General features: G+C 42.1%; 1 protein-coding gene across 12 annotated transcripts in view; it reads left to right on the forward strand.

Annotated features, from left to right (window-relative positions):
- camta1a (calmodulin binding transcription activator 1a) overlaps positions 1–15,872 on the forward strand; it is a 277,539-nt gene that overhangs the window by 257,839 nt on the left and 3,828 nt on the right. For 6 of the 12 annotated variants that reach the window (XM_040007840.1, XM_040007842.1, XM_040007833.1 and 3 more), the window contains 12 exons: positions 8,209–8,414; positions 8,542–8,738; positions 8,845–8,923; positions 9,046–9,394; positions 9,779–10,257; positions 11,049–11,227; positions 11,747–11,990; positions 12,843–12,914; positions 13,025–13,045; positions 13,168–13,367; positions 13,703–13,777; positions 14,140–14,170. In XM_040007840.1, the coding sequence (XP_039863774.1) occupies positions 8,209–8,414; positions 8,542–8,738; positions 8,845–8,923; positions 9,046–9,394; positions 9,779–10,257; positions 11,049–11,227; positions 11,747–11,990; positions 12,843–12,914; positions 13,025–13,045; positions 13,168–13,367; positions 13,703–13,777; positions 14,140–14,170 (2,132 nt within the window). The remainder of the gene's footprint in view (positions 1–8,208; positions 8,415–8,541; positions 8,739–8,844; positions 8,924–9,045; positions 9,395–9,778; positions 10,258–11,048; positions 11,228–11,746; positions 11,991–12,842; positions 12,915–13,024; positions 13,046–13,167; positions 13,368–13,702; positions 13,778–14,139; positions 14,171–15,872) is intronic. The other 6 variants (XM_040007835.1, XM_040007836.1, XM_040007838.1 and 3 more) reach the window with 6 other exon arrangements.

A 15,872-nucleotide genomic window follows, 5' to 3' on the forward strand; every position in this document is an offset into this window, starting at 1 on the left:
GATCGCGGCGCGCGCAAGAGGCGACAAGCGGGAATTAGGGCGTCTGTTTACCGGCGGCACGTGCGCACAACGTTTCCTCGCTGTGGTATTTGTCATTTTACTGCAGGCTGGGATAGCAAAGGCTACTAGAAACACTAGGAAAGTGTGCATGTGTTTGAGGTGAAACAAGTGTAGAGGAGGAGGAGGGGGCTATTAGAGGAAGAAGAGTAGTGAGTGGTCTCTCTCTCCCCCCTCTCTCTCCCCACGTCGCTCTCTTCCCTCACTTTGTTCTATTGTTGACGAGTGCACTGTTGAGATTGAGATTCAGTCTACACCAAGGATTTATGAATATTTTTTTTATTTTTTTATTCCTCCGTGTTACACCATGCAGTAGCCTGACTGCCAGACTGTCGGGGCAAAACTGCAGTTTGAGTGAAATGCAGCTTTGGTTGGACTTCTTTGGGTCAGGATGCCAGTGAATGATACCTGCATTTCCTAAAAAGACAAAGGGGCTGTATTTTTTGGCTTTGAGGTGGACTTTACCAATGGAAAATAAAATAGAAGGTTAGAAGTGTTAAGCTCAACCTTTGGCTGTAGTGCTGTGCTGTGTTGTGGTTGTGATGTGTTTGGGCTGCTTTTTTATATTCTGTACGTTTCTTGTGTTTGCCCGAAGAAGTTCCACGTTTCTTTGAACACCCCGCATGCAGAGTTATTGTATGTCACTGTGGTCATCGGTGTGTGTGCTGTAACAGAGTTTTACAGAAACTGCCTCTTTTGGCCACATGCTTCCAGGTGTTTCATGCAATTGTGCCTCATTGCAGGGCACTGGAGAGTTGACGCTAATAGTAGCCAACTCCTGACTCACGACTTGTGCTTGGACGTGTTAGACAACTCCAGACACCTTCAGAGACAGTAACAGCATTTGCTTTTGCTCACATTTTGAGGAACAAGGGAAGTTAAGTAGTAGCAGCGACTGTTTTCCAAGCCCTGATGCTTTAAGCATACATGGGCTTTCAGTTTGCACTCTTTCCTGACAGTTTTAGTCAGTTATGTCTGAACTGTGGGATCATTGTGTTTTAAACTGGTACAAGCACTGTTTCGTGAGTTAGGCTGTTAAACACGGTGTAGTTGCTTTAGTCTAGCGCATTAATGGGGTTGTTGCATGTGTGAGTTCTGCTGAGGTTACTGGGGCCAGTGTGTAGCTGGTGAAAATCATTATTCTGATGTTTCACAATTTGAATTGCATTCAAAGACAATATCAACGGCATGGACACATGAACATACCTTACTACAGCAGCCTAGTCTATCATTCAGCACCACAGTTTAGGTGGACAGCGACTTCATTTAGTCTTCCAACTTTGCTGTAGCTTAGAGCTCTCCAGACTATTTAAACTGAGAGAATTCCAGGCATGGGGTACATTTATCGACCTGTTGCTCCTCTGTGAAGTTCCTGTTTTCGATGCATAGCACATTGTGCAGTGCCCAAACTTTATCCAATTTTAAAAAGCAGTGACAGATACAAGAAAAAAGTTGCAAAGTCTTAGGATGAGTCACCAAAGTGCTTTTTCATGTTTTACACAAGACCTTATGCATATGCATATAGTGTTAATATATTCCAGAAATTTTATTTCCCACTACGATTTTTTTCTTCATAACAAAACAATGTTATGTTGTTTACAGTTTTAGAAAACTCATATTCACTGTTGCTTTAACACAAACATTGATTTTCTTGAATAAATGTGTTCTGAAAATCATGCTGAATAACTGCTTTTTTTTAGTAGGGAAACTAATGCATTTTTGAGGGCGCTCTAGTTTTTGGTGGTTTCTGGTTGGCAGCAGTAAGGACAGACTGAATCATAGTATAAATGCACTAATCCATGTGTTAAGTATACCAGTGTTAGTGGGGAAGCTGAAGCTATGAGGCTGTAGCAGGAGTGGTAATTTAATTATTAGTTACTTTGTCAGGAGTTTGGTTCCTTTTATCATCAGTCTGTCTTATTATTATAAAGTGTGGAACTATGAGTAAATATAAACAGTGATATTAAAGTAGCAAATGTTGTTTAATTCCTAATATTTTGCCCTGTAAACAGCAAAATTGGAGCAATTTTAATGCTAAACATTTTACTGCAGCCCTTGTACAGCAGGTGTACCTGTAGTATTAACGAAAAGAAGAATAGCATTAGCAGTTCTAGTAACAGGAGTGGTGTGGGAATGCTTACACCTGGAGGTGAGAGATCAGCAAGGACAAGCCATTTTAAACAGATAAGATAACTAGAAACAGTCATTTTACCAGAGAACATAATTCCCGGGTGTTCATGTGCTTCAGTTCAAGTTGCACAAATAACTGGGAATGACCTCAATTAAGACACTTTCACTGTCATTGACTGTTATTGACTTTTCTATAACAATATAATTGCTGGAATGCTTTTTCTTAAAGCACTGACACTAAATTTAGTTAGTCTATGCCTGAGATATAGTGGGGAGATGATAAAACAGTAACGCCTATCTAGTCTGATGCAATCCAGAATAACAGTTATGCAATGAGGTCTACCTCTGTGAAGCTTTCCATGTGTAGTTTCTTGTGATTGCCATCGTGTTCAGTAAAGTCTAGTTGTATTTTGAATCTGTACATTGTATTTTCCTTTAGGCTGCTTTATGTTATTAATGGATGAAACATTAGCAGTGATCTGTTAATTATTTATTTGTGTTTTTATCTAGTTGTGTTTTAAATTCCACGTTAAAATTGATTGGTTTGGCTCTCTGTCAGCTTTATTTATAAATCATTAAGGATCACATGAATTTAAGTCTGCTCACTCTGCTGTCTGTCAACAGTTGTAACAGCTGACAGAAGACTTAACTATGACTTCAACTACAGTGTTGGATAAGGATTCAGGGAAAGTGCAGAACAGGCTGAGAGTCTCTGTTGAGTGCATTCAGCCAAACTCTGTTGTCTTACTATTAATGGAAAGCTTTGGAGAAGTCCTGTCCCTTGGGCTTTGGTGTTTCATAGCAGATTGATTTATCTTTGAAATTATTTCCCCCACTCATCTCTCATTTGCGTTTCTGCCTGCAGCGGATGTGTCAAGCAGTATGTAGTTGTTTATGCAAATAGGAACCTAATGAAATGTACTTGTTAGTGTATCAACTGAACATGTTGAAAAAAAAAATCAAACTATCCTGCTTTCCGAGACATAAAACCAATACTCTATCACTCTATTAGTGGGATAGCAGGTGACAGTAAATTTCAAGGGGTGTGCACTCTTGGCATTTTACCTCCATTGTGGCACAAAGTATCTATTCTTTGTCCAGACTGTACTCGTATTGACCTGTCTATATATCTGGATGAATGCCAGAATCCTGAGAGCTGTGTTGAAGCACTGTGACCTGAAAAATTAGTTTTTGTTTTAAGACACAGAATTGCCAGGGGATAATAATTGAAAATAATGCCATTGTTGTCAGCTGTTACTACTTGTAGTTTTTTATGTACTAAAGTACATAAAAAAGTAGAGTTTTATGTACTTTTATGTACAGGTATGCCAGTGATGTAGACTTCTGGTTACCTTCACTTTGGTATTTAGTCTTGAAATTAAAAGTGTGACATTAGAGCTTATCGGCTTGTCTGTGAAGAAATTCAACAGTTTTCTGCAACTGATGTATCCAAGAGGAACATTTGTTTACTTAAAGGAAATTCAAAAGTATATCTTACCCATCTGAGAGGTTTCAGTCAGTTGATTCAGCTTTTCATAGCAGTAAACACTTACATATTAAGAACATTTAAACGTTAGATCACTCTGAAAGCTCATTTGTTGTTTTTGTACATTAGCCTTGTGACTGATTCATGAATTGGCCAGGGCATGCTCTGTCTCTCACTCTGCCCCATGGCCTTTTACAGGCTGAGGATTATAGCAGATGGATGGATTCTCAAATCCTAGTGCTAAAGTAACATAATCTTAAAAGCAAGCTTGTTTCTGTTGCTTTAAGTCTTATGCTTTGCAGATTTAAACTGTATGTTATCACTCTTCTAACAGCAGTTTAAAGCAAGGCAAAAATATAGAACAAATCCGAAACCGGTCAATACACTAAGTCAAAGTAAAGTCTGTCTTTGATCAATGCATACCCATGTGTTCCAGCTGTGAGGGCTGTTGCCAGATGGCCTGGCTCCCTTGCTTTGCATGGGCACAAATACTAGCTCCTGTCAATCAGTTCACACAGAGACCTTGGGGGAGGCTAGCCTCTGGTCTTTCCACTGGGTTACATGTGAGAATCTGACTGGCTGCAGAGGGATAATGAGGTCCAGCATTTAAACTGAGCGGCATGAACAGAACCCTGAGTTAAAAAGTGAAAATTAAAGATCTCCTCCTGCAGTTTGTCCAAAGCTCACTAAATGAATAACCCTGTAAACCCTGTAGTATTATCTCAATAGGCACATTTTTCTTGAACTGTGTATTTTCGGTTCCAAGGGTGAAATAAAGGTTGTTTTAGTGTGAGCACAAACATTACGGTGCCTCCAAGACACTAAAGCTCTATTAATAGTCTTGCCCTCACCCTCGATATCTCTGACAAGCTGCTTTTCACTTGTCACCCTTCCCTGCCCTCTCATCTCCCTTCACCCTTGTCCTGTCCTTACTGTAATCTCCCCAGCTGTTTTATTCCTCCCTCAAGCCTGTTCTCACTTTCGTTGTGCTCCAGTGTGCCTCCATAAGCAGCCCTGTCCTTCCTTCCCACATGCCCGTGTATATCAAACTATCTCTTGAGGAGCTCTGCCATGTCCCAAAGATGAAATAGATTGAATTAGGCAGGACTTTGATGTTGTGTGGATTCAAACCCAGTGCAGATTTTACAGGTCTGCTGCTCTTTGCTTGTCTCTAAAGATGTGTCCTTTGAGAGAAGCTAATGCAAAGTCACAGTAGAGCCACATTGACACACAACTTTCATAACACACAAAGGGGCACTGTAGACTCTGCAAAGATCAATTTTAACATGGAGAAAGTATACTACACTACTCTTGCAGTGCCTTTTATGAATAAAAGATACTTGAAACTGTCCTTGTGGAACAAGACAGCCACAGTCAAAGTCTGAAGTCTAGAAATGTATTGAGTGAGTACCGGTCCCAAAGTTGACCTGCTGTTCACCATTCTCATTGCTTAACAAGTAAGGAAACGATCACATCTAAAGACATTTAGTGTCTTTAGATTTTCCCATCCTCTTCAGGCATTCATCCCAAAGGTGATAGGTTTTCCTCTTAGTTCTAACAGGAGACAAGTCAGATCATCACTTGGCAGCAAATTCACTATAATTTCGAAAAGCACCCTGTTGTGTTATGTAACGGACTGTAAAGGGAGAAAAAAGAAAAGGTTCACTCTAACTGTGTTAGCTAGAGTCATTAAAATAACTCTTATTGAATAACACTTAATATGGCACAGGATAACCAACACCAGAAATGAGTTTAGATGCATAGAAGTGTGAAACAGAGCATAAAAATGTATTCATAAAAGTGAAGAGGTCTCTGTAGTTTTGTCATTTTTATCTCCAGTTTGGAAAGGAGAGGTTAGCCAGGGTCCAATTCCAGCAGGGGATTACAGTACCAATTTCTAATACATCAAAAGAGAGAAAATCTGATTCACTCACAGAAACTTAACCTGGAGTTCTTGTCTTTATAGCTTTAAGTTTACACTTCAATAGACTAAACACCATTCATTCAAGTTCTCTAATAAAAAAGGTTGTCTGCCTCGTTTTTGTACCCAGTTATATTATAAAATAGCACGTCACAGTCTGCCCTAAATATGTGAGAGTGACCACGTCTGCTGCCACACACCGTCACAAGGGAGTAAACCAGCGAGAGGGAGGCCGTTAACAACGTCACCGTGTTGTTAAACTGCTGTTTGGCTGCTCACCTTCCCTGTCTCCTCCTTCTCCCCTCCCACTCGTGTCTACCCCCATCCTCCCTCTGCAGTGGACGTGCATCGCATTTGGAGCAGCAGGCAGCAGGTGGAGATGACATCATCTGCACTGCAGCACACTGCAGCACTGGGTCTGAACAAAGACATGTCAGCCCACTGCTAACTAACCCCCTCCCTCTCCATCTATCCATGTCTCTCCTAACATGTCAGACAGTAGCAAAAGGCAGAGCAGCCCCCTTACCAAGGAAGGTTATGGTGCTGTGACTTATCTCAACCCCTGACTCCCCCTTCTGACACAGCCACTCCAGAGTCCTGAACAGGCTTGTAACTATTAACCTTACTAGGCTCAACAAGCCCCCATGTGAATAGGTTGACATGGATCTCCAGTTTACATAGAGAATAGGTAAGCATAGACCCTAAAAATAAGCTCTGTTAAAACTCCTGTTTGATATGACTGTTCTGGTCACTGTTCACTTAGGTAGTCTGCAGCACACAGAGGAAAAAACGAAGACCTTATTGTTGTCCTTTCAGTTCATTATTCTCAGTGCAGTATAATGTCACTGCGAGCAGTCATTTACCATCTAGTGACATTCGTTTCTGTTCAGCGATAGGAGTTACTTGACCTCTTTTACAGTGGCTTATAGGAGGTCCCACTGTGACATTAGCTTTCAGTGGAGCCTTGAGCCATGACTGCCAAGATACCGTAAAATGCAAATGTCATCAGGTCGTGCTGTGAAGGCTTCCCACTTAAAGTCATTAGGTCCTTACCTACGGCATCAACACTGAGAGTAGGCCAAGTACACAAGAAAAAGAGGCAAACAATTTTTTCATTATTCGCCTCTCTCTCCATTTTTTTTGCCGGTGTTCTGAGTCCTTCTCCTCCCCTTCATCAATAAGCCAATAGCACACAGGCAGACCATATACACACAGCCATGTTCCTGTCGCCTAGTTACCAGTCGGCAGCAGGTTGCCACAGAAACGGCCTCATAGTGGCTAAATGGGGAATGCTAATGCAGTCTTCTATACTCCCTGCTGCAGTGGGCTCTCTGTGCACATCCCAATCCACTGTCTGTACCCAACATGCTATGTTAGTGTGTGTGTGCGCGTGCGCATGTATGTGTGTACAAGCACTTGCTGTTAGTTGGCATGTAAGTTAGTGAGTTTTAGCAACGAGTGTGTCTTTTAATCTTGAAGTAACATATGGCACCAGGTTCCAATTCCAGTGGGTTGGCTTTTTATTAATAACTACTGAGATGCATTTTTTGCAGTGATCAAAACCAACCTGACAATATTACAGTCAGCTTAACTTTCCAATTACGCTCTGTTTTATCTTTTGGGTTTGCTTCAGTTTAAATAGTCCTTATAAGTCATTCGCTCTGTCCTTTCCTGTCTTAGCTCTTGAATTATACAGTGTGTTTCTGACATAGAAAGTATCTTGTTGCAAGCCTGAAAATATGCACAGGACAACCACGCCATAACAACCAGCCTGTATCAGAAACAGTCTCTAAAAAAGCCTGTAAACATTCTCAAGTCTAATGCACCTCTGTCCATTCAGATTTATGGGATATTTGTCTTTTAAAGGACTCTGTGCATGGGTGCAAGTTGTGATTGATTCTATACTGTCATTTTCTTAGTTCTCCTGCCATACAAGCTGATGGTAGAGGGGAAGGCTGGGACTTCAGGGCCATAATGGGCTATACTTAATCAGCTGTTGAATGCCAGCTGTACACTCCCCCCCCCCCCCCCCAGAGCTTGTCTGAATCCCTCTGAGGAAGAGTGGTTCAAATTTAAAATGGCCCTGCTCTCTGGCCAATCTTTCAACCTGTTTTAGTTTGCTGGAGTGGTGTTTGAGTGATGTGAGAAAGATGGCAGCAGGAGTTTAGTGATGGAAGCCATTAAGGAGTGATTGATAGGCTTTACAGATTATTTTAGTAAAGCCAATTGTTTTGATGAAGTGAATGATGGATGCACTTGTTTTCACTTACATTCCAGAGTGATAAATAATGATCCTAAGGTCTTGCATTATAGCTGAAAGTAATTACCTTTCCCTCAGATTTACAGCACCTCAAAAGTAGGCATTAGTGCATTCATTTTTAAATGGTTGATTGTATACCTGACGATGATTAGCCCCAAGTCACTGCGACAGTTCTAGTGCTCCTCAGAGTAACATACTGGTGCAGCTGTGGTGCATACTGTGCGATCGTTTGTCTTATCAGGATACAGAGTTGTTTGTGCTTGTACGAGCAAACACAAGACATCTTTTTCTTTTTCTCACACCAGATCCTCATTGTATGCCAATGTGTTTTTCTGTGTCTTTCTCTTTGCCCAGATAACCAGTTCAGAATGTCTATCCTGGAGCGCTTGGAGCAGATGGAGAGGAGGATGGCAGAGATGGCCAGCCACCAGCAAACGAGCGGTGCAGGGAGTGGTGGAGCTGGGGGAGGAACCGGGGGAGGAGGGGGAGGGGGAGGAGGAGCTGGTGGTGGAGGAGGTGGTGGAGGAGCTGGTGGTGGAGGCAACAATAACCAGTCACAGGTAAAGAGCCACATCATACCCCTTGTGTTGTGCTGAATGACAGTCACTGTGCTTGTCACCATGGACAGCAACCGTACAAACAGTATATGCAGCAACCAATAACGATCTGCTGTTTTGTGTCTTTGAGTGTGTATCTGGCCAAACGCAAGCCAGCAGCTCCTTTGAGAGCCGTGTTGTGGTGGTCTGCGAGAAGATGATGAGCAGAGCTTGCTGGGCCAAGTCCAAGCATTTAATCCACTCCAAGACCTTCAGAGGCATGACACTTCTTCATCTGGCTGCAGGCCAGGGCTACGCCACCCTCATCCAGACACTCATCAAGTGGCGGTAAGAACATAATTCTCTAGTACTGGGCAATGGCGCTTTGTTCTGTAATTGATGTGCACATTAAAACAGAAGTGAGATGCTAATTGTTTCCTTTTTTACCAACCAGTACAAAGCATGCTGATAGTATTGATTTGGAGTTAGAAGTGGACCCTCTCAATGTGGATCACTTCTCGTGCACACCTCTGGTAAGGGAACTGAATTTAACATAAGACAATGCAAACAAAAATGAAGAAAACCCTGGCTTGTGGTACAGATTAGCTCATTTTAGCTTTTTCTGCTTTTTTGTGTCCATCTGTATTTTATCTAGATGTGGGCCTGTGCGCTGGGTCACCTGGAGGCAGCGGTGGTACTGTACAAATGGGACAGACGTGCCCTAGCTATCCCAGATTCTCTGGGCCGCTTACCCCTGTCAATCGCCCGCTCACGTGGCCATACCAAATTGGCAGAGTGTCTGGAGCAGTTACAGAGGGAAGAGCAGCAACCGCCAGCCCCTCTACCACCTACAACTCGCATGTCTTTTTCCCCAGCCCCTGATGCCCCCACCACAGACAGCTGGATGGTCAGCTGGGCAAATACCAGTGTAGTAGCACCAAGTGGCAAGAAAGGATGTCCTGCCACCACATCAACCACACCCAGCACTACCAGCCTCAATCCAGGTTAGTAGAATGGAAGAAAAGTCACTGACTGTGAGATGCTTTATTTTCTGATATTCTGTTGCCATTTTCACACATTAATCAGATCAGAGCATTGTCCAAAGTTGCCTTGTCTCAATGTAGCTGAGAACAGGAAACAGTCTGCTTGAGATACGTTCTCGCTGTCGGACATACTTTGCTTGATTTAGTTCGTAGTGATTCCTGGATAGAGTGTGCAGGAGTCAGAAAATATGTTGCCCACTCACTCTTCACTTAGCATCACACTGACTTTTTACCAGCGAGCTGCAGTGGATGTGTGAAAACAGCTTATAACAAACAAAATGTTTATTAGTGTGCTCTGCAGCTAATTGTTGCGTGTTGTGTGTTTTTCTTTTCTTTTTTTTGCAGACTTGAGAAGGCCAAGGTCAGAACCCTCCAACTACTACAGCAGCGAGGGCCAAAGAGACCTCCCACTAGCTAAAAAACATAAACCCAACCCAGAACTGTTTCAAACTCGGCCTGACAAGGCCATGTCTGTTCCTTTGAGCCTGGAGCAGCAACAGCTGCACAAGCTGTCCTCGAGCACTAAGAGCCTGTCCTCAGAAGTCCTGAGCTCAGACAAAGGACTGTCTACTGGAGGCAGCACAGGGACAACAAGATGGACCTCCAGAGAGAGTTTCTCCAGCAGCAGCAACTTGGGAAGGAAGGCGCTGGGTGTCAGTGGAGGCAGCAGCTTGGGGAAGGAGAAACTGGCCAATCGGTTACGGCAGCGGGAACAGTTAGGGATGCTAGTGATGTCAGAAAGTGAAATGGCTGATTCAGAGCTGCTATCATATCGGGAGGATCTAGAGAACCAGGACTGCCTCACACAGATGGATGACCTGCAGGTGAGAGTAATAATTTAAAAAAAAAACATTCAATGTGGTCAGCTGATTGTGTAGAGCATGGCAAGTATTACCAGTCAATTGGTATGAGCCAATTGATGGTGCTGCTAAAGATTCTACAGCAGAAATGATGTACCATCTGATACAATATCAAATACAAGGCACATCACATTTAGTAAGTAACATTTGGCAGAAAAGTTTCAGTTCTAGCAGATCTTATGAATTCAGAAAACATTTTAAAATAAAATTTCAAATAAAAGTAAAAAGAACATTTGCAAACTTGCGTAAAACCACGTGTCACGGTGTGGCACCACTTTGATAGGGTGACATACAATACAGCTACACAATCATCATTAAAGAAAGCTTTGCAGCATTATAACCTACCACTAACAACCACCATTTTTTTTTTTGTAAGTTTTTTTTTCTGGCCTCCTGCATTCAGCAGGCAGAATACACCAGGCCTGGCATTCTGTCGATGCCCGTCACTGCATAATAAACTCTCTTTATTGATCCACTTCAATAGCCAAGGAATTGTTCCAGGGATTCAGTCTAACTACTCCTCTTACAAATGAAGTGTTATTTTTATCCTCCAGAAATATCACTGTCATCATTTTTATCCCTCTCTCCTTTCTGTTTCCCCTCTCGAATCCGCATTATTGTCGCAGCACCAAACAATTAAATTTGCATGACTACACCATAGTAAAACATAATAGGTAGTCTCTCAAACTGTATATACAGTAGAAAAAATACACTGACTCCTCACGGGTTTTCTTTTTTTTTTCTTAATAAAACAGGTAAATATGATGACTCTGGCTGAGCACATAATTGAAGCAACGCCAGAGAGAATCAAAAGGGAGAACTTCACCGCTGCAGACTCTGTGCCCTTAGACACATCAGGGGTCAGCAACACCATGAACTGGCTGGCCAACTACCTGGGAGACGTAGAACAGCTGCCAAGCATCATACATCTACGGTAAGATTCACCGTGGTGCAAGGAATAGATATAAATATAGCCAACTGGATATGCAGTACCCAGTATATTGCATATCTAGTATGCCCTCCCACCTGTTTGAATATTTTCTCTTTTTTTCTGTGCTTTGTCTAAAGGTACCTGATTTAATGTGATTGAATGTGATTTAATGGATAGATAGCCAAAGAGATTTGTACATATATGGCTTTTAGAATAACTTTCAGTTTAATTTTAATGTACTAGCTTTAAACATAATACTATAAAGGATTAACCGAAAGTGTAAAGGAATGGGATGTCAAGCTAAAGAGAGGCACTGTCTGATTTGAAAGGTGCAGTGTCAGATGTTTGTGTACTGGCTGTGAGTTTGCAAGGAGTTATATTGTTAGTTGTCGAATTGCTTTATAAAGCTGCAAGCTGTAACGCAGTGTAAAAATGGTAAATATTTTCCTTTCTTTTAGACTTAATGTAAACTGTAGAATATATAGAATTGAAGAGAAGATATGTGTCATTATCCTTCCTCAGATCTCTGTATAATGAACCCCTGACCCCATCATCTAACCCCAGTTTGAGCCCCGGAGGGTCTCCGTTGAGAGAGGGCCCCCTGGAAAGGTCAACACTTCCTTCCCCAGCTGACTGGAGTGAGTTCATCAATGCCTCCAACAGCAAAGTGGAGCGAGACCTGGCCCAGCTGACTCTGTCGGATCCAGAGCAGAGAGAGCTATATGAGGCGGCCCGCCTAGTCCAAACTGCCTTCCGCAAGTACAAGGTACAGGCCCCGGTGCTCTGGTGCCATAAGCTGTGGACTGGTGTGAAATAGATGAAACTGTTTTTGGTTTCAGGCCAGATGTTGAAGAGTTCACTTTTGTTTTTGTTTGACTCCATATGGTACTTTGTTGTAGTAAAGGGCAAGATTTTGATGTGGTTGGTTTCATGTATTTTTTTTTCTTGAGATGTACTGTTTCTAATCATGGTTAATATCTATCTTTGTGTCATTCTCTGTTCTTCTGCTAATATACGCATTACAACATATACAGAAAAATATACAAATATGTCCCTGTGGTTTCAGCATGGGAAAGGTGTGGCTTGAGCAGAGCATGGCCTTGCTTAGAAGAACGACTGCACTGTCCCTTGTGTCCCTGCTGCACTTAGACACAATTACGCTAATGCTCTCCTACTTCCTCTTTGTCTCTGTCTCTCTCTCTAAGTTAGACGTATGGAGCCTGCTACTGCCTGTTTTAAACTAGCTATCAAAACACCAGTCCTTTTCCCCTTGCCCGATCCCATTCCTCAACTCCTTACCCTCCCCATAGCTACTTTTAATAAGTTTTCGTATGACAAACTGTTCACTGTCGTTCACAGTCGTCTGTTGTGCCCATCTGCCAGCTGATGCAGAGGTGGACCTTTGTCTCTCTGTCTCCCTCTCTCTCTCTTTCTCGAAAACCTCCCCAATTTTCACGTGGGTCTGGTCCACCAGGCGTGGACTTATTCCAGGGTGGCATTCACATGCTAGTGAACCATGTCACCAGAAGACCTCAGGGACACAGAGCCACTAATATCCTCTGTGGCAAAAATGGGCTCTGTTTAAACTTCTGACCTATACCACTTTACTCTCCAACAGGGGCGGCCGCTCAGAGAGCAACAAGAGGTAGCTGCTGCTGTTATACAACGTTGTTACAAGAAGTACAAACAGGTAGGCACCATAGTGCGCAATGTCTGAAGTTTTCAAAACATAGCCAAATCTACATCAGCCTTTACGTCTCAGTACTTCATTCATTATCTTTCCCTTTTCCCATTTACAAGCTAACATGGATAGCCTTGAAGGTAAAATGTTCTCATTGCCATCAGCTGATGTAATCGCCACACTTGTTGGTTGTGTTCTTCCACAGTGTGAAGGCATAGCACTGTTCGTCAGCAGTAACGTATTGCTTTGTTCATGTCGGCAGTATGCACTTTATAAGAAGATGACGCAGGCCGCCATCCTTATCCAGAGTAAATTCCGCAGCTACCACGAACAGAAGAAGTTCCAGCAGAGCAAGAGGGCTGCCGTGCTCATTCAGCAATACTACCGCAGCTACAAGGAGTTTGGCAGGCTGAAGCCACACCACCGCGGGGCTGCTGCTGCTCTGGTGCAGCACAAACTAAGGTAGACGTTCATCCACGTACTGAATTAACTGAATCACTCGAATCTATTCATTCTGAAGCTGAGACATTATATTAATGAAGCGACCGCTTTGTTAAACTACATTATACAAAATGATGTTCTTGATTTATTGGACTTGACTTTGTGAAAATACCCTTTTAATGAGAGAAGTCTAAGCACTTTGGAGATGACTCATAGTCATTTTCAGTTTATTAATTGTAGTGTGTTTTAAATGGGCACCTTTTAGAGTTTCAGTGAAAGATAAAAGTTAAACTATGGCTCTGCAAAAGATGCTTTTCCAGACAGTGAGACGCTGTTGTCTGTCTGGTGTTTCATAGAAGTAGTCTGCTCACAAAGAGGCAGGATCAGGCTGCCAGGAAGATCATGAGGTTCCTACGACGTTGTCGCCACAGGTAGGCTCTGTCACTGTCTCAAACACACGATAACATACTCATTTATACATAGGCTAGATAGAGTTCACTGTCAGATTTACTGCAGCGGTTGGCCTAAAAGAATAATATCTCATTGAGATGATCAGTTAGTCGTTGTAGAAATTGCTGCCATGTTTTCATCCATCTCTAGATTATTTTTTTTAACTCTGTGTAATGATTTTATTTTTGTGGAAAATAAATGGGTAGTTAGAAATGTCCCCAACACCTAAGCTCCACCTCCCTTCCCCTCACTATACCTGGCCCCCACCCGTTCTCGCCCCCTCCTTCACAGTACCTACTGTGTGCTAATAGCTGTCTGGTATTGTTTTGCTGTTTATGCCAAGCCCCTTGATGGACCATAGACTGTTCAAGCGGGTGAGTGCAGCCTCAGCAACTCAGTTCGTGCCTCTCTTTCTCTCTCTCTCTCTCTCTCTCTCTCGCTCTCTCTCCTTCTCGCTGTTTATTCCGTATGCCTCTTTCTCTCTTACTTCCTGTTATGTCTCACTCTTTAATAATACAATTATCTCCTCCTGAGGTCTCAGCATTCGCATTCTCTCCCTCCTTTCCTCGCTCATTTTCTCTTTTGCTCTTTCTCTCCCACCACCTTACCCACCCTTCCTCATTCTCCATCACTATTGCTTGATGCCTGCTTGCATGAAGGCTGCCGACTGGAGCCACAGGTGGACTGAGAAGCTCAGATTTAGAGCAGAACATATCAAACTAACAACTTGCTTATGAATGACAAAATCACAGAAACACTTAACAGATACTACTTTGACTCTCTTTATCTCTGTCTTTCTCTCCTTGGAAATTACTTTTTGTTTATGTTTTTTTTCTTTTCAGCTTTTTGTGGTTATGCAGTTTGAGAGAACAGGAGGCTTTTTCTCAACCATCTTTTATTCTGCTGCATGACAAGTGGTGACAACTATGGGCCTTGCTTTTATACCTTTAGGCATGCTATGGGCCTGGTGTTTCTCAAGTAGCTGTCTGTCTGGCTGGCTGACTGTGTGCAATGTTTCTAGCCACTCGACAGACCGCGAGGGGATTTAACCCCTCTCTAACTTCTGTTTACTAAAACTGTGTGAAGCTGTGTTATGCCCACTGAATCATCAAGACAAACCAATAAATAAGCCAATAGTGTACTAAAAGATTCACCTAAATGGGGAAATGGTGCAAATATTGTATGCATAACTTAACCTCTGATTCTGAGACATTAAGATTACATGTGTTTACTCTTTTTTGGATTAGTTGTATGTTGTTCAAAACCAGATTGCCATGCTTTTAGTGCAGATTAGATTGTTAATGTTACCACCTGTTATTGCAAGTGTGTCCTCTGTACTGTGATATAGGTTTGAAGCCGTTACAGAAAACAAAAAAACCCCACACATATAGTATAAAATAGTTTATTTCTAACACCAGGACAACAACACACAGCTTTAATGGATCCATACCTCCAGGCAGTATACCAGCTCAGCATGACAAGATCCACCACTGCATCTAATCATGCAGCATCACAGTCTGCTTCTCTTCAATACATACATGTTGTAGTATTGGTCTTCTCAGAGCTAGTCTAAATCCAACCAGAGCTAGTCTAAATCCATTACAAAGTGGTGGTTGTTTACCATAAAGTTAGCCTTTACGGTAAAGCTAATTGTTGTAACAGGCACTACTTGACTGATAATGAATCAGTCCTTTGTGGAAAGTTTAACTTTGTTTAATCTGCTATTGTTCATAAAATCTAGTGTAATAATGCATGGATTTTAGGCATAATGATACTGAGCAATAATTCTATCTGTCAGAATACCACATACTGGTAGATTAGCTGAGAAAAACTGTAATTATTATTAACAATATTGTGATAATACTGTTTATGTATCTGTATTTATTTTGTCACATTTAATCCCACTTCTAAATATTTTGTTTTTACTAGTAATGACTCTGTAATTATGCTATAACAGTTCCTTTTGTTCATTACAAAGTGAAAGCATTCTGACCAGCATTTCCTTTCACAGATGGGCTGTACTTCCTACTACTGGGCTGGTTTGATATTTTTATGTGTATGTGACTTAGTAAACTC

Source organism: Simochromis diagramma, unplaced genomic scaffold (assembly GCF_900408965.1).
Source record: "Simochromis diagramma unplaced genomic scaffold, fSimDia1.1 OVJJ01000545.1, whole genome shotgun sequence".
NCBI classification, from domain to species: Eukaryota; Metazoa; Chordata; class Actinopteri; order Cichliformes; family Cichlidae; genus Simochromis; species Simochromis diagramma.